At 39.5% G+C, this 25,308-nt stretch overlaps 2 protein-coding genes and 1 long non-coding RNA gene across 3 annotated transcripts; 1 reads left to right on the top strand and 2 right to left on the bottom strand.

Moving 5' to 3' along the window:
• Positions 1-1,631: 1,631 nt before the first annotated feature.
• Positions 1,632-10,336, bottom strand: LOC148338490 (transmembrane protein 144-like). The gene is made up of 12 exons (XM_088294031.1): positions 10,149-10,336; positions 9,906-10,067; positions 8,286-8,408; positions 7,547-7,646; positions 7,395-7,475; positions 7,191-7,269; positions 7,031-7,107; positions 5,278-5,396; positions 5,094-5,213; positions 3,628-3,725; positions 2,374-2,427; positions 1,632-1,841 (listed from the first exon to the last, which is right to left on the bottom strand). The coding sequence occupies exons 1-12, from the start codon at positions 10,225-10,227 to the stop codon at positions 1,758-1,760; spliced, it is 1,176 nt and encodes a 391-aa protein (XP_088150157.1). The 5' UTR covers positions 10,228-10,336; the 3' UTR covers positions 1,632-1,757.
• Positions 10,337-11,610: 1,274 nt separating this feature from the next.
• Positions 11,611-24,967, bottom strand: LOC148338488 (uncharacterized). Its single transcript, XR_015842897.1, has 3 exons — positions 24,720-24,967; positions 12,787-13,381; positions 11,611-12,715 (listed from the first exon to the last, which is right to left on the bottom strand). It is a non-coding gene; the product is annotated as an uncharacterized LOC148338488 (long non-coding RNA).
• gask1b (golgi associated kinase 1B) lies at positions 12,303-18,456 on the top strand. Its single transcript, XM_088294133.1, has 4 exons — positions 12,303-13,079; positions 14,377-14,573; positions 16,914-17,140; positions 17,886-18,456. Exons 1-4 carry the CDS (start codon positions 12,395-12,397, stop codon positions 18,091-18,093), a joined length of 1,317 nt encoding a protein of 438 aa, XP_088150259.1. The 5' UTR covers positions 12,303-12,394; the 3' UTR covers positions 18,094-18,456.
• Positions 24,968-25,308: the final 341 nt, after the last annotated feature.

Raw genomic sequence — 25,308 nt, 5'->3', positions numbered from 1 at the left:
CGGGATGGTACCGGGCAGGTAATGAGCAGTGCCTGGTTTTCACCACACATACTGTTTAGAATTGACACCAAAATATTCAATCTTGGCGTCATCAGACCGGAGAATCTTATTTTTCATTTCATGGTCGATGCCGGCCTTCAAAATGCCATAAAGCCATCATCCAAAAGCCCCGACACGTGGCGAGCCGCAGTGATCGTTGACTTTGTAAAACTTTCTCCCGATGACATTTCTGGAGCTCAGCCACAGTGAGATTTGGTTCCTTTGCCTCCCTCAACAAGGCTCTTCTTTAAAGACTGTTCAGTTTGGCGACAAGGCCAGGTCTCGGAAGAGTTGCGGTCGTCTCTAACGTCTTCCATTTGAGGATTATGGAGGCCACTGTGCTCTTATAAACCTTGAATGCTGCAGAAATTCTTTTGGAACCGTGGCCAGACCTGAGGCTTGCGACAATTCTCTCTCTGATATCCTTGAGCAGTTCATTCCCACTCACGATTCTGATTGGCTGTGACATGCACTGTGAGGTCATACGTGCACAGGTGCGTGCCTTTGCTAATCAAGTCCAATCAGTTTAATTGAAAACATCTGCACTCCAATAAAAGGGACTGAACCATCTTCAAGAGGAAAAGACAGACAGAAAGCGAGTTGTCACTGCAAATGGTCTGAATAGATTTTTTTCATAAATTTTCAAAACAATTCTACATTAGTTTTTTTTTTTTTCAAGATGGGGTGCAGAGTGTACATAAAATAAACTTTTCTTTTTGGCAAATGGCTGAAATGACCAAGTGAAACATTTTAAGGGGTCTTAATACTTTCCACACCCACCGTATATATTACGTAAAAGTAGATCAAAATAAGTACTGTAGATACAAATACTTTTGAAATTATAGATATTTTTGCATATTTCTATTTTGAGTCTGAAGGCTCAAACATTCACCAAAATAGGTTACTATCCCAGAATTTGAACAGAATGGCCGCTTCAGACCAAAATGGCCGACGTCCTGTTCGGTTTCAGGTATGAGTCCTTGACTTTTTACTTTTTCGTGCGCCTGGTTATGATTAACATGTCCACGTCCAAATATGGATCGGTCAAACTGGGTGGAGGATTTCTGCTGTATTTCCGAGAGTCCTCAAAATAAATTTTGGTGCCAAGCTCCACTCACATTGGATGTCATTGGGGGAAAAAAAAAAAAAAAAAAGAAAAAAAAAAATCAACATCACCCATCTCATGTTCATGTATTCCTGTCTGCAATTATGCCTAATTTGGGGGAATACAAAATGTAAAAAAAAAAAAATTTTAATTAAAGACCAGCAACCTGCCACAATTTTTATCCTCAACCTAAAATGGCTGACTTTCAAATCATTTCATTTAAACCGTTTAATTGTGGGCATCGATCTCTGGGACTTGTGCATCCTGTCATGACCGACACATTCATGTTGATCAGTGAAACTGGTGTACACCCCAGTTTCAAAATATGCTACCACTTCAAAACAAATAAAACATCATCCTAATATTAAGAGAACCAATGAGTGTATAAACTGACGCTTAATAGATTCACAGTCTGACGTCTCTGTGTAAATATTGACAGATATTTTTCTCTCCGCAGAATCGATGCAAGCGCACGACAATTTCCATATTCATTCGAGAGATTTGTTGATGTTTATTAGTCAGAAGCTGATTCAAAACATGTCACTTGCTTGCAGTGGATCAAAAAAAAGGAAAGTGTTGTACTGTTCATACAAGCCATGTATTCATGTATAAATCACAAAGTGGACATGGCTGTCAACAAGGAGCCCGCCAGCACCACACAGGATGCCAGCAAAAAGACGACGCAGTTCACCAACCCCTGAAGAGAAGAGAAAAACAACAGTGATGTTATTTGTACACCTGTTTGAAGGAAGAAAGAAGACAAAGAAAAAGACGACAAGGATTTATGGGATCAATGAAATGAAGAAGGGACATTTATGGAAGGAAGGATGAAGGTAGGAAACACCAATTCAAGGAAGGAAGGCAACAAGGAGAGTATGCAAGGAAAGAAGGAAGACAGGAAAAGAAAAAAGAATTTATGGGGGAAATGAAGGAGCAAAAAAGGATGCAAGGAAGGAGTCAAGGACATTTGGCAGGAAGAAAACGCAAGGTTAACAAGGCTTTATGAAAGGAAGTAAGGATAGGGGGAAAAATGGTGAGAGGTGATGAGAAAGGAATGAAAGGCAACAAGGATGGTATGAAAAAGGAAGAAATGAGGCGATCGTGGTTCTTATGAAAGGAAGTTCAGCTGGTGTAATCACAGAAGGCATAAAGGAAAGAAGCAGCGGCGTACACAGAATACTTGTGGCTGACATATATAGACAAGCGTCTTTATATACAATTTTTCTCACCTTAATCTCGCCGAACAGGAGGCTTCCCCAGAGTGCCGCAACCAGCCCGTTTCCCTGTAGAGGACATTGAGAAAAATCAAAATATTATCAGCACAGCACAGCGAGCCTAAGCGAAAGATTTGCTTTTAATCAAGTTATTACGAAGGACGGCGGTGTCTGTGGAGTAAAAAGAAAAAAGGAAAAGAAATAAGGCATTTATACGAGCCAAGTGTGACTGTTCAGGTTGCTTGAGTTTGAGCAAAAACAGGATCGGAGTCGCTGGTGGATTGAGATAGTAGCGCTGGACGGCTGGCAGGAGGTTGGAAAGAATGCAACTAATGCAGATAAATAAGCATGGGCGCTATTTTTGATGTTACTTCGGAATGGGTGGCTCGTCGGGTTGCAGCCTGCCACACTCACAGGAAAAAAAAATAATTAAGGTTCAAAAAAATAAATAAAGCTGTACATAAATGACTAGAATTAAACAAATTTTAAATGCAAATGAATGCAATTCATTTTTCAGTATAACCCACAATACAGTGCAACCACGCATTGAATGAAAAATGTACAACCATGATAAGATTTATCTATCTCTGATCATAAACAAGAAAAAACCTTGATAATTAAAATGAGCAATGTTAGAGTGCAAATGTAAAACAATCATGTTAAAATCTATAAATGAAAAAGCTTGAAAATACGACAGTCATTACATAAAAAAATAACATGTTAAACCACAAATAAAAACACATAAGCATTTAATAGTAATGAAAAATTGTTCATATCAAGCGCAAGCCAATTAAAAAAAAATGCAATGCATGCAATGTAATGTTACATGATGATCGTTACGTTGCTAAATTATTCAAGACAAACCACCTTCGCAGGACTCTCATTCAGCGTATTAAGCTAACATAATAGCCTCAATAACATGCTAGCATGAACTGACAAAGCATCACACATGGGCAAACAGAAATATACGCACAAATTTTAAGAAACTAACAGTCGACATCATTTCAACTGCACTTGAGATGCATTCAAGGACCACGAACAAAACAGGAAATCTCAAAAGCAGATAAATGAAAATTAATTTTGCCAAAGTAGCACCATCTGGTGCCAAAGTAAGAGCTATTGCTGTGGCCTGAGCACAAAAAGAGCGATTCGCAAAAAAAATTGAGGCGACTGGTGACATGATCAATTGAACACGACTATCAGAGTTGACTCGTAACACCAAAACGTGACTAAGGAGTGTCCGTCTGAATGGCTCGTAAGCGTACTCACTGCTGTCGCCATGGGAAAGGTGACCACGGCGCTCAAGTAGTTGTTGGCCAGGGCCCAGCAGTATGTAGCCAAGGACCACATCAACCCCGACAGCAGGCCTGCAAGCAATGCAATTTGCATCATTTGAACAAAAAAAATTAAGACACTTGAAGATTTTTTTTTTTTTTTTTTAACTATTGCATCCCATGAAAATTAAAATGGAGGGTTTTCTTTTGTTTTAGAGTTTAATTTTAAACTTGGATGGCCACAAAGGAAATAATGTGAACATAAGAGAAATTAAGAGTGAATCAGGTTTCAAAAGTTTAAAAAAAAAAAAAACAACAATTTTGGATTTGAACGGCAAAATTGTAACCATTTTCAAACTTAAATTACAATGAATGTTGTTAATCGAGATTTAAATTAAAAGGATAGAGATCGACTCAATTTATGATGAATTCCAAAAAGATTGTATGAATAAAAAAAATAAATAGGTAATCTAATCAGCCCAAATAATTTGAATTAAAAATATGGGAAATAATTGGACTCTTGCTTGACAGAAAATAAAAAACTTGAAATGTGAATGTCCAAAAGAAACTTATAATGGATTAAAAAGTAAAAATGTTTCAACAAGAAAATTCAGGCAATGTGCCAAAATAGGTCAAATGTGAGTGACAATCTGAGAACATTCAAACGTTCACCGAATACAAAGTGAAATTGGGACACTTTCATTCGTAAACGTCATATTGTTTCTTTTGAATAACGACAAAGCAGGAAGTACGGCAAGACGGGCGCCCCGTTGGCAGTTAAAATAGTCCTTATAAGTGATGATCACTGTGAGACACAAGGTCAACTGACTCATAGCTTTGTCGCCTGATGAGTCTTGGGGAAATAAAAAGTCAGCGATCAAACGAAACGCATCAAGTTTGTCTCACCACTCAAAGCATTAGTTTCCATGAAATTTTGTGTGTGTGTGCACTTCGCTTCCACTGTGAAAAACACATCCATCTTTTTTCAGGGTTAATGGAGTGTCTATTGTTAAAATTACCCTACCATTATTTACAGTTCCTCAGGACCACAAAAGTCGCATCACATGACCAGCACTTAAAGTAGAAAAGAAATGCCTAAAAGCATCTTTGTCAGTAAATTGCTCTAGCCATTGATTTAAGAGCTTAAGCAATTCCGGACAAAGAAATCCATGGAAAACGGCTCGATACCAACTGAGAATATTTTTCTCACCATTATATTTCCAAAGAAAATGTACCGCGAGTTGCACCAGCCATTTAAAATAATCAAGAAACTGAACAAAGAGTGGTCTAATTATTTGCTCCATGGCTGTCTATAAAACAAGTTTGGACATTTAATGCGTAGTGCTGAGGACAGTAATTTATGGATGAGATCCACATGGAAATGCATGGAAAAGACGGATAAAGCCACTCAACGTGGTCTGGGACTTAAGTGGAAACTCATCCCGCAATTATCAGACTGACCCGGCAGAACAGCTCTGGAGTAGATCCTCGGCCTGCTCTTCATGGCAACACAATAGATGACGAAGTAGATCGTGCTGCCCGCAAATATCCCACAACACTCGGTGTAGATATAATCCAGCTCTGCGGGGAGCAAAACAAAACACGTTTTGGGACATATTTGCACTCCGTGTCCAATGATACGCACCGTAAACGCTGGCGCCGTGGAAAATGCTTTCGCGGCATGACGAATGACTCTTGATGTAGAGCATTGGTGTGAAGGAGGAGCCGAAGAAGATGCCCGCCAGCACTGCCAGCAGGTAGCCTCTGAAGACGGTGACAAGTAGGCCATGATGGAGGCGTCAAACATTGCCAGCTACAATGTGCATCTCATACTAAAATCATATTTGATAGGCACCTTCATTCTGGTGATAATTTCGCTTTGGAAATCATCATTAAGTGCACAATTTTGAAAATTCAAACCCCATAAACTCTTTCCACCTCTTAACTCATTCACTGCCATTGACGGCTATAGAAGACAAAAAGTGCATTTAGCTGGACGAGTAGTAAATGAGTTAAGATGAAAATCTGTTGCTGTTGGCCATTTTGGATTAAAGTAGCCATTTTGGAGCTCTAATAGTGCACGATTGTGAAAAAAAAAACATTTTCAATTTGCAAGACGAAATTTGTTGACAATGTCTGTCAAAAGTAGATCAACAAAAACTTCAAGAAGCCATCCACTAAAACAAACAGAAAGGTGGCCATTTTGGTTCAAAGTGGACCTCTTTGGGTCATTTTGGAAATCTAAAGGCACATTTTTGAAAATTCAGCCCCTGTCAGCAGATTCACTGGTTGTGAAATTTGGTGGGCCAATCTAACCTTGAGTCGAGCCCCGAAAATGTCTCGAGGACCAATGCCTGAAAAGACACGGGAAGTCTGCCACTGGGGCTCACTTCCAGGTATCTTTCAAAAATGGACTCAACCTTGAGATTTTGTGCGAGTTTGTGGCGTCAAAGCGTAACGACTTGTCATAAAACCCCAACCTCGAATAAACTAGGTCAACAAGGTTGAGAGCTTGATCAAGCATCCTCTCGCCCTCACCGAAGTGGGGGTGCAAGGAATCCGTTCACCCCTGCTTTCAGCTTTTATTGAGTTTGTGCTCACATAGCTTGCATTCCCCACAGACACAAATAATTGACAATTTTTGAAACAACACACCTAAGAGAGATAATTAAGAGGCAAGAAAGCATGTTCAATTTCAACCTTTGACATTTACCGACAATACACCTTTCGCTAACAGCCTCCCCAGATAATGACGCAAACGTGAGGCCCACTTGCTGTCCGTGGCTCAAGCGCGTATCGCCCATTAACGTCTAACTGAGTCTTTGTAACGCTTGTGAAGTCACGTGCCAAAAATTAGGACATTGTTTTTTTTTGTCAGCTGTTCTAACTTTAATGGCTGTCTGGAACTATTGTAGGGCAGGGGTGGGGGGCTACCACAGTGGGTCGCCAATTTGCGCCTTATTGGAGAACAGCAAGCTGGGCAAAACGTGCACTGCTGAATCATTGATTAGTTGAACATTTGCATTTGAGAGTTTAGAGAAGGTCAAGTTGGAAGGATAGAGTTGATTTTAGGTCCATCTTGAAGTTTGACCCATAAGTCCAATATCCAAAACTCTACATTTTTTAAGTTACTTATGAATGATAGTGCATTGATGTTTCAGACTCAATTGAAGTAGACAGATGATGGGGGGGGGGAAAAGTAGGAGACCCAAAACTGAACCTTGAGGGACACCACACATGTAACAAAGGGGAGGAACTGAATATGCGAAATGAGATGGTGAGGAATCTAGTAGTGTTGATCGATCTTAGCCAAGTACACCCAGGGCTTGTGTGTGTGCTGCACTGAGATTGGGGCTATTGTCGTTTCTGGGCTGTTGAATAGATGGAGTTTAGCTCACATGAAGCGTCTGCGCTGGGGTCCGACAAAATCGATCCAGAATTTGGATGATGTCGAGCCGCAGGTGTCGGATGTTCGCTGCAAGAGACACAAAATAACGACAACAAAAAAAATGTTCACCCTTGATGCTTGTGGGAATGTCATGAGCAACAGGTACCTACCCTGTCAATGAGTAATGGAACAATTTCAGCATCGGGATGCAGTTGCACATCCGTTTTCACGAAGAAAAAGATGATGCCACTGGAAGGAAAAACACTAGTCAGAAAAAAACCCTTATTCGTCTTGAATTTGTCTGGACAAGAATTCAATTTGAAGATGTCTTGTATTTGCTTGTTGCAGGGTACTTGAAAAAGTCAATAGTTTACCTGAGAAAACACAATCCTGCGCCACAGCAATTCAACACTGGCTGCGAAACATCCTCGGGGGTGATCCCGAACCAGCCGAACCTTAAGCCGTACGACGGCAAATCAGATACAACTCAAGCAGCGGCGTATGAATTCAAAATAAATGAAATCACCTTGAAGTGGCCCAGCCAATCAGCAAACTGGAGGAGCCCCAGATTAAAATTCCCAAGCTCAGGCCGATGGCTTTGACGATGGTGACAATCATCACGCTGCCTGAAAATTACACACAAGGACAAAATTTTCAGGCTGACCGTCATCGTCGTCATCTTGTGCATTTACAATATACGAGCAACGAAGCAATTCATCACGGCAGCTTTTCAAAATACTGTCTCTTTTTATGAACACTGTTGGACTTCACGCTCAAAAAGTCGAAATTATTGATGAACACATTATGGACTCCGGTGTGCTCACCTTAGCTTCCCTGTAAAGCAGAGGACCGTGAGTAACAAGCTCAATTTGATTTCCCATGGCTACCGATTGCAAGCAAGATGTGGGGCTCATCTGGAAGGAGACGATATTAAATCTGGATCCATCCAGATTTGACGACTACAAAAATCGTAATCAACACATTCCGGTCCATCTTTCACACCAAGTTGAATGTGATGGGTTAATTCTGAATAGAACAATGCCTACAGTTACAGTAGGAGGGTGTGCACACTTTTGTTTTGCTTCTTTATTTTGATTTCTATTCAGATTCACAGGTTATCGGTCACATTAACAGAATTTTCGTTTTTTTACATTAAGGATCGCTCTTTTTCTCTCTTTTTTAATGTTTAAAAAAAAAAAAAAAACAGGGGTGGGTCGACTTTCTACATCCACTGTTCACTCAGATATACACTATCAATCTCATACCTGTGGCCCAGATGACACCCCCGAGCATCACAAAAGGATGGAATTTGGGAGAGCGGAGCATCACGTCTCCGACCATGGCCGCTGACCAGATGCCTATGCAGTACACCCACTGGAAAAACATTCCTGTCCAAAAGAATACAACAAACGTCTTGAGGCAATTGTGAGGAGACAAACAACAATCTTACAGCCACATGGTCCACACATGCAATTATATCGAAGGACCAAGTGTGCTGTAATCATTTAATAGGGACTCTTTCTACCTTGTGGTGCAGTTTTTCTTCTGTCATTGTTAACAACCTATAATGGAGTCCATGAGAACTCGAGTGGGCCAATTGAATTTTGGTCAAAGAGATCAGAATACATTAGCCCTAAAGGTTTGAAGATGTGGAATAGATTTTAAAATTCTGCAATTGCTCTATAAATGGCATAATGGATTGGGCCCTGAATATTTTAAGAAAATAATGACTGGATATAAACCAATTTTTTTTAAGGTCTTTATGGGCATTTTTTAATTTTTTTTAGCATAAATCATCTCCAAAATCATGTTCTTGTACTGTTCATTTTGTTCGTAATTTTAATAAGATGTTTTCAACTCTTTTGTGAGGGAAAGCAGTTCAGATAATGGATGAATGTCAAGTGCTTTTAAGTGTTGCACTTTTAAATATGTGCAGTATGAAACGTGCTTTAAAAAAAGATGCCTTCCATGACTCATATAGGGGGCAGTATATTACAACCAGCGATTATTGATTCAGCAATGTAACACCAAAGTTTTTTTTTTTTCCCCCAGCCAGTGGAGATGACACTAACCAGGACACTGAGGGAAATGACAGTCCTTCAGTTGAGGATAGAAATGGAAGCAATGTGTTCTGATCTAAATATCCAATATGATTGCAGTCCAAAATTGCAAGTTTGAGGAAATCCTTTCTGTAAATTGCCATATCACAAAGACATAACTAAACCACTGTAATTCAAAGAGACATTAATGGAGAGAGTCCTCACTAGTCGTCAATTTTGAAGGAATATTGGACAAGGTGGAAGGACTTTCAAATCTTTCAGCAAGAAAAGTATTGAGGTTGAATCAGTCATATCTGGTGTTGTAGTTTTTTTTTTTAATGATCGTAAATACAATTTAAATAAATTTGTTACTTCAGGAATGTTACTCAAACTTGTAGCCCTTGGAATTAATCAATAGCCAATAGTCAGTTCCCAAAATGTTTGGTGACCTCGGACCTAGAATATTGCATCATCAAACATTGTGGCAACAGGAAACATTTATTTTGAGTTGCATTCAACAAGAAGACCAAGACAAAACCTCATTTGGTCATTTTAATTGCAATTTTTGATACCAAACAATATTTTATTTGACATGATGGCGGTATCTCCTGCCAACATATTTGCAACACAAGAAACCGATTGATTTTGAATAATATACACAGTTCCCATTTTCAGGGGGGGGGGGGGGGGGGGTTAAATACTTGTTTTGGATAATGTCATTAAGAATTTGCTTTTTACAAGAAAAATGGGGGGGAGGGGACAAAACATTTCAATTGTCAATTTAAGGCCTTTGTGCCTCGCCCTTCCCACACAGCAAGTAAAGAAATCCAAATCAATGGCACTCACCATCCCCCGTCTCGATCCGTTTAACCGGGACAAAACTGCTTCCATACAGCAGCACAGAAGCCAAATTTGCGATGATTCCGCAGGTGAAACGCGTCATATTAGTGGTGGAGTTCAAAGAAACGCTTCTCCCCTTTGCTTCGACTTCTTCATCTCCAAAGCCACCTTCAAAGGGGAAGACCAAAAAGACATTATCAGAGAATAGAAAATCTCCATGTTTAACAATTACTTTCGGCTCTTTCAAACCTGTTGCGTTTGCTTGTTTGCCATGGCAACAGGCGATCAAAAGTGGGATGACAAGTAAAGCACATTCGGCCGCAAGCATGTTCCAAAATTCAACGTGACACCCAGGCCAGTCGATTCGACCGGGGTTCAAGTCCACAGGAGGTGAGCGTGATGGAGTGGGTTTTTCAGCAGGTGCTATCAATCAACCAATTACAGCGCGAATAGCGCCAGCAGGGGGCAGCGCTAAATTAATCTTGTCCCCCTCTCCCTGCAGTGTTAATTGGGTTTTATGAAACAAAAAGTCAGCAGGAGGGTGGTCTAATTATATTGACCCAGGTAATTCAGGTTGTTAAAAAAGCCCGGAACCTAAAATTAAATGTGTTATGCGGAGACAGCAGCTGTAATCAAATTGAATCTGGATCGACTGCAGATTGTTGATTAAACTCAGTAAGGAAAATTCCCATTGAAAATGTTCATGTTGATTTTAGTACACAAGCAATGCAGTTGTACTGTCACCTGATTAAAATCAAAATGTTGCAAGAAAAAATGTTGTAGTATTGTCATTATCTTATAAATAATGTTGCAAAATTGTGGGGGGAGTCACAATGTTATGAGGAAAGAAATGCAATATCATAAAATTATGTTGCAGACAAGTCACAATGTAATATAATTAATGGAAGTTTCAATTTTACCAACTTGAGTGTAACCACAGAATTATGAGGAAATGGTTGGAAAACACAATTGCAATAGTAAAAAGAAGTTGCATTTCTATAATATTAGAAAGCAACATTAGGATAAATATGCTGTGTAAAAAGAAATTACTAAGTCATAATACAATGCAGGAAAAAAATCTGTATGTTATGACAATGGAAATTATGTTTTAAAAAAAGATGTCATGTTATGAAAATGTTTAGAATATAATGAGGAAGAAAACTTCCATTATAAGAATATAAATGCAAGCATTTGTGTAAAGAAAAGAAAATCCATGCTGTGTTGTAATATTACGAGCAAAAAAATGGGCTTTTACCAGAAAAATGTAACCGCGCCACAAAAGGGGCAACCCTGAACTGCAAGATTTGTGCCCACCCTTGTGCTAACAAGTTTTCATTATCCTTTTTCAACAGTGTATAGAGTTGATGAGAAGGCGTTGCCACGGCAACAGGAGCTATCATCACATGGACAATTGCCAGTTTACCGTCACCTTCTTGATTTCAGAGAGAAGACAATTTGCCAATCAAAGCGATGCTTTCTTTATTACTGATGTATGCAGCATGTTGAGAGGAGAATCCATCCACAGCCGGGTGGCACAAAAACAATGGGTCTATATATAAGCCAGTTTGCATCCACTTCAGGAAATCCTGTCAAAGTGTTGCGCCAACCTTTCCTCCCTCGTGAACTCGAGTTATTTTTCCAGCATGTTGAAATATTTGCCACTTTTTTTGTCATTAATTCAACATCCACCAGTAGATGTCGCCTTTGGTTTCTATTGACGCTTACTCGTGGGTTGGCATTTTAAATTTAGAATAAATCAAAAGATATGCAAATGAGTGCCATTCAGCTACGACCAACCAGTTACAATGACATGGAACATGAGCAAACGTAACATTATTTTTAAGTCAGTGAACCCGTTAGAAGGCAAAAAGCAAACATTTGTAAATTATGTTGCCCTCCTTAAAATGTATAATAAAGTACATAGATACATACATTACATAAAGTCACAATATAAGAACAATAATGTGGTATTACAGAAAAACACCGAAAATAGCACAATATTAATATTAATGCAATATTTAAAAAAATCGAGACAACTTATATTAATATTGTCACAATAATAAAGTCACAACAATATGAGAAGGAACAGCAAGATTATAAGGGGAAAATAATGAGGTGTTGTGAGAAAATTGCAACAACAAAAGTTGCAATATTACAGAATAAAATTACAACATGGACGTGTTCTTGTTGCCGTTTAAAAAAAAAAAAATCATTTTGTTTTTTTATTGAACTGAAACATTCAGTGTGCTGACACGACACAGAACTGTAAAACAAAATGAAAATGAAGTAAAGTAAATGTCTATTGGATGTTTCATCCGCCGAAAGGGGACCATACGTATTCTGTTGGGTGGGAATAAGAAGTATAAAAAAAAAGTTCTGGTTGGTCCATGTGGGTCAGGAGTGAGTTTCCAGTGCGCAGTTGCATCCGGTCAGCCCAACACTCCCAAACCTCCCTCAGTTGGAGTTCGGCTCGGTCCACCATGCCAAGAACATAAATGGCTCGGAAGAATCGCTTCCACCGCCTCTGCGTCGATCTCCCGTCTGGACTCTGGTTGCGGAGGTGCCTTCTTCCCAAAAGAACTTTAACAGCCGCACTTGTTTGCGCCCTATATCTGTTTTTCACCCAAGATGACCTCTCTCTACGGAGCCCCACCTGGACTACAGCCGGATCAAACCAAGTCACGCCAAGGGGTGTGTTGAATGTGGATTTGTTGGACCAGGACTCAGCGGTTCCGACCCGCTCCAACGTGGTGTACATCACCCTCAAATCCAAGCGCCTCAAGCCGGCCAACATTCGCGGCACGGTTCGACCCAAACTGCGGAGGAAAGTGAAACGAACTATACTTCCGCTTTTGAACTCGCAGAATGGATCCGAAACGGAGCCTACCGTGAGTTCGATCCGGATCTACAGCCGCTCTCCTCCGCCGTGGCTGAGCGCGCACGACGTCGGCACCATGCGCGCTCTCGCCGGTGCCAAAGTTTTACGCGTCGAACAACCACAAGGTGCTCCTTGGCCGCACTTGATCTTCGAGGGAACCCGCTCGGAGGAGCCGAACGTGGCGTTCGGACTCTCCCTCGGCCCGGGGGACTCCGTGGAGGTGTTCGCCTTCCATTTGGACCGAGTGCTCGGACTCAACAGAACTTTGCCGGCCGTGAGCCGGAAGTTGGCCTTCTTACACGGTGGGCCATTAAATTAAATTAAATGATAGTAAAATAATCAGAGGTGGTGAAAGTACTAAGAGCAGAAATAGAAGTACAGATACTTCAGTTACTTAACAATTGGTAAAAGTCAAAGTATTCTATACATCACTTTTGGCAGGCAGCACACAGTAACCTATCCACATTCCACACTCACATTTAAGGACAATTTGGTTTGCTCAAGAAACCCAACAAGCATGTTTTTGGAATGTGATGAGAACTCCACATAAGAAGGGTGGAGCTGAAATTCGAAGCTCCGGGTCCGGAACTGTGAGACGGATGTCCTAAGTTGCAACACAAAGCAAAATAAGAAAAACATCATCTAGCATCAATAAAGTTTCATTTTCATTAGCAAACATACCTACCCACCTGGCTTTGGAACATCTGAGCAGCTAATTGTCCCATTATTAATTATTATTATTATTATTATCATCATCAATACTATTATTATTTTATACCTAGATAGGTATGTCGGTGACAATTAAGCTCAATTGGTAGCCAGCTGAACAGTTAAATTTGTTTGAGGAGTAGTAATAGACCGATTATCGTCCGATTTGGCTTCTGGTGCACATCGACATCGGCCATTTTTAAAAATCCAGTTGCCGATAAGTGATCAATTAAAAACGGGCTTGTTTTGAGCTGTAAAGTTTTAGTGACCTGCTGGTCAGTCGCTAATTTAAGATTAAGATAACAAATGAAGGCTTTAACTCTTCAATTGTATTGAATTTTGCAAAATTCCACAGCTTGAGAGAGCTTTTTGTTGACATTTTCATTTCCCTTTATCAGACGTCGCTTTCACCAACGAGCTCCCTGTGCTTTTTTAGAATACAAAAAACAAAGATGTTCATATTCTAAGATTGATTTTTTTTTTTTAATGAGTAGTTCAGAGCATTGCTGAATGTTGCAAATCTGAAAAGTTGATAATAAACATGTCCTTAAAGGCATTTAAACAAAAATCACGTGTTGGGGTTTGTATTACTCCAACTTTTTACGCCAATACTTTCACTTTTACCACAAATAAGTGTTTGATAGATAAATAAATAGCTAAATAGCAATCTAAGCTGTTAATGAGATAGTTATGTCAGTGGCTAGTAAGAAGGATCACAAACTGAAAAGGTAACTTGGCGGGTGACTCGACATTAAAGTCAATAGCGAAATAATGGCTGTTAATATAAATGTAAAATTAAAAATATAAATAGCTATTTAGGTAGTAAGTTAAGTAGATGCAGCAAACACAGTATGGTGTTAAAGTATTCATTCTGTTGTCTTCCCTGTCAAGATGGCCAGCCCAGTCCAGTGATGGCGTCGGAGGCATCGCTCGACCCGGATGGGGTGAGCCTAACATGGGCCCAGTACCAGAGGTCGCTAAAACAGAGGTGCTGGGTTCAGAACGTGGCCCCGAAGCCTGAGTCAGGCTGCTCCGCCGTCCACCACTACGAGTGGAGCAAACTGGCACTTTTCGATTTTCTCTTACAGGTAACTGAACGATGCATGCTATTTAAAAAAAAAAAAGCTAAAGAAAAAGAACAATTCTATATACCAAAGCTAATCTGATCATCTCTGATTGTGAAGAGATGAACCATCTTCTGCAAATACTCAGATAAGTCTTCTCATAATCGAGCAACATCAGGTCAAGCAAATTGGACGTTTAATGGAAAAGTGTCATTTCATTCACTTTCTTGACAGAACGGCAACAATGCCTTGAGAGCTCAACTGAAAGGGGATTATTTTTTTGTAACCTTCCGGGTGGTGCCACTGAGTGAACATTGACGTGTAGTGTTAGGCGATTAATTAATTGTAAAAAGAATGATAAATGGCAACTTTTATATAAAGTGCTGTACATGATTAGAAATTACGCCAAAAAATCTTACGACAATCAAACATATTTCAAAGTAGTAAAAACAATAACAAAGCTAAAACAATGAAAACAAGTAAAACACTCAGATAAGGGCTCAAGTCTCATGTGTTGAATGTGAAGGAATAAAATTAGTTTTAAAGCAGATTTTAAAAATGGACAGCAAAGGAACTTTTTTTCAGATAATAGTTACAGTATGTGCTCTCTCTTACTTGAGACAATTAAATTAAGTGGACGGCATCATTTAGAACTGACTGAAGACGTTTGACCGAGGACTGGCTGACTCCAAAGCACAGTAGATTACAGGAATCTGGCTAGGATGTGATGAAGGAATGGATGTGTGTTCAAAGTGCAGCTGTGTTAGAAAAGGCTTTCGTCCTGCCGGTTGCCTGAGGTAAAATAAGCCAGACTTAACTACTGGACCAATTTGTCGATCCAATTACAAGTCACTGTCCAATTTAAAGCCCAAGTTACAGACCGTTGGGTTTGCAAGCTGCGCCGCAAATCAACGGGTTCACTCCAACCTTGATCGTCTTATAGGTTTTAATTGGATCTTCCACGGATTCAAAAGCAAAGAAAATAGAGCATCGGTTTTCACAGTACCGATTGTTACTTTCTGGCACCTGTCCTCAACCTTCTATCTCGTATCCCTGCTCCAGAGTAGTCTGTCTGTGCGTGTATGTCGCGGGCGTCATGCTGCTACCAAGTTTGCCGGCGTGTCCAAATAAACCCTCTTCTCCATTTTAGAACAAAGAGGGTCTATATACTGTTTATATATATGGTGGTCAAGTCCAATCTGATGTTCCGTTTTGGTGGGGAAATCATTAATAGCCATCAATTGTCAAGTGATTATTAGTGGAAGCGAGTGGAGCACGTTTCATAAAAACTGGGATACAATACAATGCCTGTTAGTTTTGGGTTTTATTAAAACAAACAGGCACAGGCTGATAGTGTTTGCCGCTCCGCATCGTAATCATCTGCCAAAATACAGAGGTGGCAAAAGTGCTTTCTCTGTACTTAAGGAGAAATGCAGATACTTGTTTGAAAAAAAATACTGGTTGGAGCAGCAGTCTTGATTCAAGCCATTTACTTAAAAAATTTAACAATCAATAAAGTTCTCAACCATGGTTGAGTTAACCACTCTCTGTTTACATCATTTTAGGTTGTCGTCGTCAGCAGAGGTTTAAAAAAGTACTGTGCCAAAAGAGTAGGAAATAATCCAAATGTCAGGAACAAAAGTAAAAAGTTGTGGGAAAATATGTATACTCAAGTAAAGTACTAATACCCGAAAAAGCTACTCAAGTACAATTAGCAAGTATTTGTACTTTCTTAGTTGCCACCACATGAAATGTACAAGAAGTATGTAATTATACAATATGGTGTTCCACAGGGTTCAATTTTGGGGCCCCTGCTGTTTTCATTGTATTTGCTGCCCCTGGATTCAATCTTAAGAAAACAGGAAAGGAGGATTTCTTCTTCAGGCCACATTTCTCCTGTTTAGAGCAAATCAAGGCTTGGAAGGCTGAACATCTTGAATTTCAGTAAAAAGAAACCATGAGCGCCATGGCTCCTTATCTAAAACCAACACTCGCACTTGGGTTTTAAATTCGACAGTGATTTGAAATTGGTCCGGCAAATGTATTCTGTTGTCAAATCCAGCGTTCTCATCCTGGGCTAAGGAAAAGCCTCTCGTTTTTCAATACCTGTTAAAAACAATAATCCATGCCTTCGTTACAGCTTGGCTGTAATGCACTTTATTTTGGAGTCAGCCAGTCCTCCCTAAAGCGTTTCCAGTTGGTCCAAAGCGCTGCCACATTTGTTTGTGCTTGCGTGATTTTGCTCCATGTGCAGCAAGCCCTTCTTCATATACAGCGATGATTGATTTTAAAGTGCTCTATAACTCGAATTGAGTTGAGGAAGCGTTAACAAACTGGATCTTCCACTTCCTTCCCTCGCTGCAGATTCATAAGCGTCTGGATCCCAACTGCTGCGGATTCAAACCCCGGCAACAGGATGGGTGCCCGGAACCCGGCCGCCATTTTGAATGCGTGCAGCGCGACGGCATCCGACTGACTGATACGTTCCAGAGACGTCACAACCCGCGCCATCTGGTATTCACCGTCAACAAGGGTTACTTTGACCACAACGAGGACAATCTGGACTTCATGCTGCTGGAGGGGATCAAGGAGTAAGTGGATTGGATTGGTTTCTTGTGGCGTTTTGGATTTAAAAATGATTTTTACTCGAGGGAAATGGGCGAACGATTTTATATCTAATAATGAGTTCCACCCCCCTCTGTCTCACATTGAACCAGGAAGAACCCTGGCCAGTCAGAATTCATTCAATTCTGAAATCTTTTCTAGATTGATTACAGCAATTTGCAAAACTGACAATTAATTAATCAGTTGTTTTCTATTTTTTCATACAGGAAAAGCAATGCGTTAACGAGCTGATAGTGATCTTTTCCCACCCTTATTATCATTATTTTTTTAGACTGCTAATGAGAAACAGAATGCTAATGTGCTTCCAATGTGTATCTCTGCCCGGAATTATTTTTTTTTTTTTCTTGAACGAGGTTCTGCTTATTTGCAGTCACTAATTAGAACTAATTAGCAGTGAATCCAACGTGGTTTTCGAAAACAACCAAAAAAAACCATAATCTCATTATTTTTTTTGTTGCATGGAAAGCCTTTTTACATCATGTAGAGCTTAGTTTTTTCAATGTTGACAATCCAGAGTAGCAGTCAACTTTTTCATTTAAAAAAAATGCAAAAATAAAAGGTGTCCAGTTGCCTACAGATGCCACAATATGGCAGCAAAGCACTACTTTTGTCCAAATGAAGCTCACTTCAATATAGTATTTCAGTGAATAATGGAGAATACAGTATGTTAACATTTTTTGATTGGTCGCATGTCCCATTGTTTTTGTCCAGGTTGCCCGATGGTGCCGTTTCGGTGCTGAGGAGCGGCGGACTGCGGCAGAAGTTGCTGCAGTCGCTCTTTTTAGATCAAATTTACTGGGAGAGTCGAGGGGGGCGGCCCGGCATCGACAAGCTCATCGACGTCATCGAGCGGAGAGCCCAGGTTCTCCTTACATACGCTAATGCTCACGGCGTCCAAGTCGTCAACATGACCGAGTGACAGCGTGGGACAGACGGTAACTTTGAATAGAATGTAACTTTTGGACCAAATGGCTTCTCGCATAATTTATAAAAACAAAACAAAATGTGTTGTGTTCATCAACATTCACTCATTTATTACTCCCAATAACTATTTTGGGATTTTTATGTACGGGTAGAGTACCATATACAGTACGTACATATGTACCGTAGTTCACTTATCAGACAGATTCAGTCAATTGACAGATTTGTCACAAGTGGATTAATTCAACCCCAGGAGGAATAAAGCAGAAATAATTCATGTTAGAATGCATTTAAAATGAGTTTGTGTGCACACCTGCCACATTAGGTACACCCACACCTTTCTATCAAGAGTTCCAATACAAAAACGGTGTAATATATATAAATTTACAGTTAAATTAAATGTATAGTGTTTTTTAGGACCAACGCTCAGTATTATTAAAACATATATTTTATATGTATGTGTCTATGTATGTACTGTAATATTATGCATAAAAATAAAAAAAAATGGAAATAAATATTGGGATTAAATTTTAAAAATGGACATAAGTGTTTTTCACAGGACAGCGACAAATGTCTCATAGTGGTTAGGCAGCGAAATCCAAGTCTTAAGTGAAGCGTACGCTACTGTTGTGTGCTCTGGGAGTCAAAAGGGGCTTTACGGGATATTTTCTAGTGGCGGTGACGCTCATTCATGCGGTTGTTATTCTAACCTCTTTGCACCCGCATTAGTGAACCAGCATGGTCCCAGCTCCTACGTGTTTGTATTACAAAAGAAACCATCCAGTTCCCATAGCGCTGCCTATATAATTATTCAGCTACTGTACATCTATGTGGATGCACAAAGCCAAACATATATATGGTGGTGTCCCGATCCGATATTTGTATTTTTCGGATTGCGGTCCGCTTTCAGCTAAAAATAAATAATAATAATAATAATAATAATAGTTTGCTCAACTTATTTTCGCTAGCGGACACACAGACATGATTGTCTGTGATTTGGAGGTTGGGTCATGTAAGACTCAGCATTGGTACTGTGTCATTACAGCTGATTGAAAACTTTGTGGTGGTGACCGTGCGAACTGAGGATGTTTTTCAGAGCACAACCTGCCAAACCCTTCCAAGTTACCGAAAACTAAGGTCGGGCACATTTATGTCACCACATTAAATTTTTCTAAAGCAGGCGTAGGTAAACTACGGCCCGGGGGCCACATGCGGCCCGTTAAACGTTTTAATCCGGCCCGCCGAACTTGAAAAAAATGAAATGAATAAACCTTGTTAATGTTTTATTTTCTAAATATTGTGGTGTGTCAAAGACAGATATTTTGTTGTCATGCTTTTGTTCATTTTGATTTAAAATTAAATGGGTTTTTTTCTCTGACGAGGTGAGGTTACCAAAACACTCCATACATCTGCTCCTGGTCCGGCCCCTCTTTCATATTTTAGAACCCATTGTGGCCCGCCAATCAAAAAGTTTGCTCACCCCTGTTCTAAAGGGACTCATGGGTCAAGCTATTTGTACATAAGGTAAAGGGAAAAAAACTGTTAAAAAAGAAATAAATAAATACAATTTCAATCATAAAATAATCCACAATGCTCATGTTTGTTTCCTATGCATTTAATTTATTACGATTAAGGAACCAATAATTTAATACAACGAAATATTTTCTTTTAGTAACTACAATAAATAGATTACGCAATTATTTAATAACTCATAGAACAACAAACAAAACTAATTAATAATGATGTATTACACTAATAATATTTTAGTACAACCAATTATTTAACATCTTTATAGGATGAATACTGAAAATGTGCAAAAACATGCATGTTGGATTCATTGAAGACAAATGAGATGAGGAAAGAAAAACTTAATGCAACAAATGTTACAGCATTCTTGATAATGTAAATACTCGCAGGGCCGGATTCAAGAACGGAGTGGGTTTACTTTCATTAATATTATATCGTAACATAACAGGGCGCACCCTCGCACATAAATGAAGCCAACTGAATCATCAGTGACAGAGTGATCAGAAAGCTTTGCTATAAAAGAAAAAAAATACCTGAAGCTGCAAAAAAACGCGACCTGGCCGCGAGGGAATTTTCCTTTTGAAGGTTTTTGGCAAAGTTGAAAATATTGTAGGATGGATGTGCCTTTGGGGTGGGTGAACTGATGTCTGAAGTTTGATATTAATTCGTCTCCGTCCCGACATGTTCATTCTTCCTTTTTCTCTGCGTGGCCCACTTCTCTTTATCCCGGTGTCGTCCCGCTCGCTGCTTTATTGTTTGTCAAAGCCAACTTGGCACGCTTCAACGAGCAAAGTGAAATATTTGGTGCGCTACTGAACCTTTGAGTCATCTCCGTTTGAAGGTAAGCAAAGGAAGCTAAAATAACAGCAGGTTTCGCAATATGCCATGTCCGTGGATCAAACGCGGTTGTGCACCGTCTGAGCCTTGAGGGCCTTCTGGGAATGCATCAGTGTTACCTTTGTTCACAGTACATTACTGAATACCAAAGCAACCAGTGGTTTTATTTTATATGATAAGATGGTCGGGCATCAAACAAATGCAATAGGCCCATCACACTCACAAAGCAATTTTTTCGCTCTTCTTTTTTTTTTGTTTTTACTAGAAATGTAACTCATGCCTTTGTCTTCATGGATTTTACTGAATGAAGCCATCTTCAGTGCAATCCATCTTTCATTTTTATTGGCTGGTCTCGTCAAGCACATTGGGCCGCTATCTTGCGTGTGACTTTCATCATGAAACATACAGTGTACACCAAGCCTTACAAGCTTTGACCATTACTTGTTTGATTTGCTGGGAAAAAAATGGATGATTATCCCATCCCCATACACCCCCAGGGCGACGTGTGTTTTCAGGTCACAGAACGAATTTGTTTCCATTAAATGCCACCTGGTAAATAAATCAATCAATGGAGAGGAATGGCATGACGGCTGTGACCCAGCATGCTGACATCTGAACAAATCTTGTTTCCTCAATCTGTATGTGTCAGGAAAAACAATGTCTATGTCTGATGAAAAATTCCCCCGGCCACATAAGTGAGGGAAGTGAACAATGTATTGTTAGCATGTACATCGCCGCCAGGCTGTGATTGAAATTCCGCGTGTCGCTCAAGGGCGATGCGGGTCGAGCCGGTTACGGTTTTCGGCCTATTTCCGAGTCTCTTTAATTCATTTACATGTCACGGGATGGTTTACTTGGGCAATTTCTGCCCGTTTAATCCTTTTAGTGGGTGACCCACGAAGCTCAAGTTCTATTTATTTGACGCATCTTATTGAAGAAAAAACACGCAAACTGTATTACGTCTGTTTGAAGATTAATGGAAACAATTTATATTTGCAGGGAGCTATGACATAATCGTACCACAATGTACAAATGGCATCGTCCGATAAAACATTGTTTAGTTACAGAAATAAAATCTGACAATTACCAAAACAATGCTTAATTTCTGTATTTAAAATGTATTTATTATATGTCATGGGGTCAAGCAAACATTTGAGAAAGCATGATTTCATTTTCTTCACATACACACTAACAAGTTTGTTTGCTATCATCTTCCTGAAGCATGTCTACTCTAAACATCTGCAGTAAGACAAAGGAATAGTCGATTGCAGTAGTGACATATTTGCAGCTCCAGTGTGTCCCAACTGGCTCCCTAAATCTTATCACATGCAAACTACCATCGTGCTGTAAATTGGCCGACTAAACGGATAGTGGCTTGAAATTGAAAAGTGACTGGCCCACATTTGTTGGCCGGTAGTGCCGGAAAGATCTGCAAATTCCAATTTTCCCCTCACGTGTTCCTGTATGGATGCTGCTTTTGAACCGTGATGGAAAATCTTAGCACAGCTACAAAATGTCCTCCATCCATGGCAGCTCATGTATAGAGACAGGAACACAATGAGAGGAATATTCCGGTGAATGTGAACCGGAATAAAATAACAACAAAAAAAAAAAACTAGAAACAGGAAATGAGGGATTCCCGGCTAGTCCTCTGGGTGTGGCATGCTTCCACACGAGTCCACTGACTACTTGTAGTTGTGAGCTGTGGAGCTACTTTGTGCCATACTGAGAGATGTTCTTAATGTTTCGAACCATTTGGCCAAACCATTAGGAACACGTGATGAATCAAGTAGAGCAGATGATTAAAATGTATTTATTCCCATTCGTCGATTCATTTTTATTCATTTACATAAATTACCCAGTTGATTTATCAAATAAAAAAATAAAACTATTACAAAACATTTTTACATATACATATAGCATTTTTATTAATTTGATCAAATAATTGGTTATTTTTATTAATAGCGATAGTAGAATTTAAAAAGAATGATTTAGCATATATGATCAAAATTGTACATTACCAGTTAAACTATATGCAAACCTTTTAAACCGTTTTTTCCCATCAATATATCTCATTAAATGAAAAGTGATTGATAATTTAAGTAATTTTTAAAAAATATTGGTAAAATAATCGTCTCAATGATTGGAAAAATTAATTATTCATTACATTAGTTGCTATTAATTTACTAATTGGATGATTTTTATTTGCTTAGTGCTACATATTAAAATTTGCAGTTTTATTTATTTATTTTTTTAAATCAACCCCAAGCTACGCTTGTAGTATAAATGTAAAAATGTATTAAAACGAATTGTTATTTTATTGAATAGTTGTCAATTATAATTCGTATATAATTGTGACCCAGAGCAGTTCTACATTGAAACAGCGCCATCTAGTGCTGAGGCCCCAGCATGAGAACTAAATACAATCGATGGAGCCATTTTGAAAGTTACTCTGCTGCCCTCTTGTGGTTAAATGAGGGGGCGCATGTTGGCCCGGACACACTGGGCTGCTGCGATTGCAAGTGGAACCCATTTTATTTTTCTCGGCCACTCTAAGGTCATATTTTTTTATATCTGCTGTTGTTGTTTTCAAATGATAAAAACTAGCAAGAAGCAACCCAAATTGTAACAATCTCGCTTACTTGAAATAACCAAACTTAGAGTCAGAGTCAGTTTCACTTAGCAACATGAAAGGTTCAGTGTACGTACGTATCATGACTTGACTGAAAAAAAGTCTCAAAACCCCTAATTTAAAACATAATTTCTAAACGCTAAACATAATTGAACGATGCAGTATATACTAAACAAGAAATTCTGAAATTAAACATTTGGAGTATCTATTTAATAATATATACGTATCATGTCTCGACAAAAAAAAAAAAAAAAGTCTCAAAATCCCTAATTTAAAAACTTCATATGGCAACTCCACAAATTCAGGCCCCAAAGTCAGTGCCACTAACAAACACAAAACTTGGTAAGCTCGTTCATGAGTAGATCCACAAAAAAAGTCTCAAAAACTCATCCCCAAAAAGCAGGAAAGTGGTCAGCCGTTTTTTAAATTCTTCACACTTGTCTGCTGTAGTCGTTTCAAAAGCGACACGTGATGAAAAATGCATGGTCGACAACCCCTGGCGGCGTCCCCTATCGCTCTCCTTTGACACGACCTCCCGACATGACGCTTCCTCCTGCTCGGGGGAGTCGAGACAACTGAAATATCTTGACTTCTTTATGTCGACCTGCCCCCTTGATCTCTCTGTCTCTGACAAACTTACTGCATATTTCTGGAGAATGTACAGTTGCAATGACTAGAAACGTTACTTGTAGACAGGAAGTTATTAATTTAACGATATGTTTCGAGCACCAGTCAGTGCCAAGGCCCTTTTAGAGCTTTTTGGGGTCATCGACAAATAAATTCCAATTTCATCAATCAACATTAAATTGGGTGCGCAATTCAATCATGCGCGAAATTAACAGATCGTCCATGTAGGTTTGAAACAGCACATTTCAGGTGAAATTCCTGGTTTGCACTTGAACAAACTTTGCACCATTGAATTCAAATTGAAATCAAGTACGGCTGTTCGAGACAGATGAGTGATGCTAAATCGTGAAGCTTTTTTGCACGTCGGCGGCAGTTTGATGTAAAGTACCAGGATTCTCGTAAAGTTTAGAAAAAGAATTATTGTCAGGATGGCCGAGTGGTCTAAGGCGCCGCGTTCAGGACCCAGTCTCCCCAGGAGGGCTGGGTTTGAATCTCGAATTTCCGCATTGTGGGACTAATAAAGGGAATATTAATTAAATTAACCCCTGACTATCAATTTTGCCAATCAACACGAAATTCTGCGCTCATGTCTACGCAGTAAATTTCATAGCATACATTTTATCCAAAATATAACATTTTATCCCAGTAATCCGAGTAAAATTGAGGAGTAATACATTCCGGGTAAAATTTGCCCTGAAAATTTTATTAGGACCAAATAGTCTTTTTAGAATACATTTTACTCGTAAATTTACTGTGCATGATTAAGAGACAAAAGTCAAAGCAAAGAGGAAGTCTGCCATTTTCGTTTCAACGTATTCCATCTGAGGCATTTACCTCCAATTGCAGCATTAATTAATGTGATTGCAGTTTGCATTTTTAGCACCTGGTTGTCACCACCCATCATCTAATTTTTTTCTAACTCGTTGCCAGAGGAGAAGAGGCGCTAAAAAAAAGGAATAATAATCCTGATAAAAATGAGTCATTGGTGCGTCGTGTGTTACCTTCCTCTATCAGGCTTGTGTCAGTATTCTCAGCTCCAAACCGTGGTGGGGGCGAAGTGACTGCAGTCAGCGTGGTGGACGCGACTCGGACGACGAGGGGTCAATTCGCGAAGCTAAAACGGATTCCTCTTATTGTCATCTATCCTTTTTTTTTACCTTTCAGATTCAACACGACCTTCTCTTCCGGGTCTCTCCTCCCGCCACTAACACACGTCACACGTCACACGCCACTTTGCTGTGCCAAGCTAAACATGTAACACGTGTCAAAGTGACAGCCGCTGTTAATCTATTAAATATCCACACTAGAATGAGACAAAACTAGCAAAAAGTCTTAAAAAAACATGGGAATTAAAGTGAACCATAATGTGGTTAAATGGGGCCTGTGAGAGGGAATTGATTTTTCTTTATAACTATTTTTATTTGATCGCGGACAGAGAGTAGAGAGCACTAATGAGTAGCTAAACAGGCGATAGTGCCAAAGATGGTCGCTAGATAGCGCTGTTGCACTTCAGAAAAAAAGAGGGTAACTCATAGATGAGGATTTGCAAGATGGGGGGGAGGAGGACTCCAGCTGACAAAGCAGTAGCTG

The sequence above is a fragment of the Idiotropiscis lumnitzeri genome, chromosome 4, assembly GCF_059441095.1.
Source record: "Idiotropiscis lumnitzeri isolate Australia: NSW breed Sydney's pygmy pipehorse chromosome 4, RoL_Ilum_1.0, whole genome shotgun sequence".
NCBI lineage: Eukaryota > Metazoa > Chordata > Actinopteri > Syngnathiformes > Syngnathidae > Idiotropiscis > Idiotropiscis lumnitzeri.
This window is presented reverse-complemented; position numbering and strand designations above follow the sequence as displayed.

What these genes read in the sequence shown, in the direction of transcription:
- LOC148338490 (XM_088294031.1), bottom strand. Translation starts at nt 10,227, where the DNA reads ATGCTTGCGGCCGAATGTGCTTTACTTGTCATCCCACTTTTGATCGCC. An exon ending in CAAACAAGCAAACGCAACAG is followed by an intron (nt 10,068 to 10,148) that starts GTTTGAAAGAGC and finishes TCCCCTTTGAAG; the next exon opens with GTGGCTTTGGAGATGAAGAA. An exon ending in ATTGGCTGGGCCACTTCAAG is followed by an intron (nt 7,476 to 7,546) that starts GTGATTTCATTT and finishes GTACGGCTTAAG; the next exon opens with GTTCGGCTGGTTCGGGATCA.
- gask1b (XM_088294133.1), top strand. Translation starts at nt 12,395, where the DNA reads ATGGCTCGGAAGAATCGCTTCCACCGCCTCTGCGTCGATCTCCCGTCT. An exon ending in GAAGTTGGCCTTCTTACACG is followed by an intron (nt 13,080 to 14,376) that starts GTGGGCCATTAA and finishes TTCCCTGTCAAG; the next exon opens with ATGGCCAGCCCAGTCCAGTG. An exon ending in TTTTCGATTTTCTCTTACAG is followed by an intron (nt 14,574 to 16,913) that starts GTAACTGAACGA and finishes CCCTCGCTGCAG; the next exon opens with ATTCATAAGCGTCTGGATCC.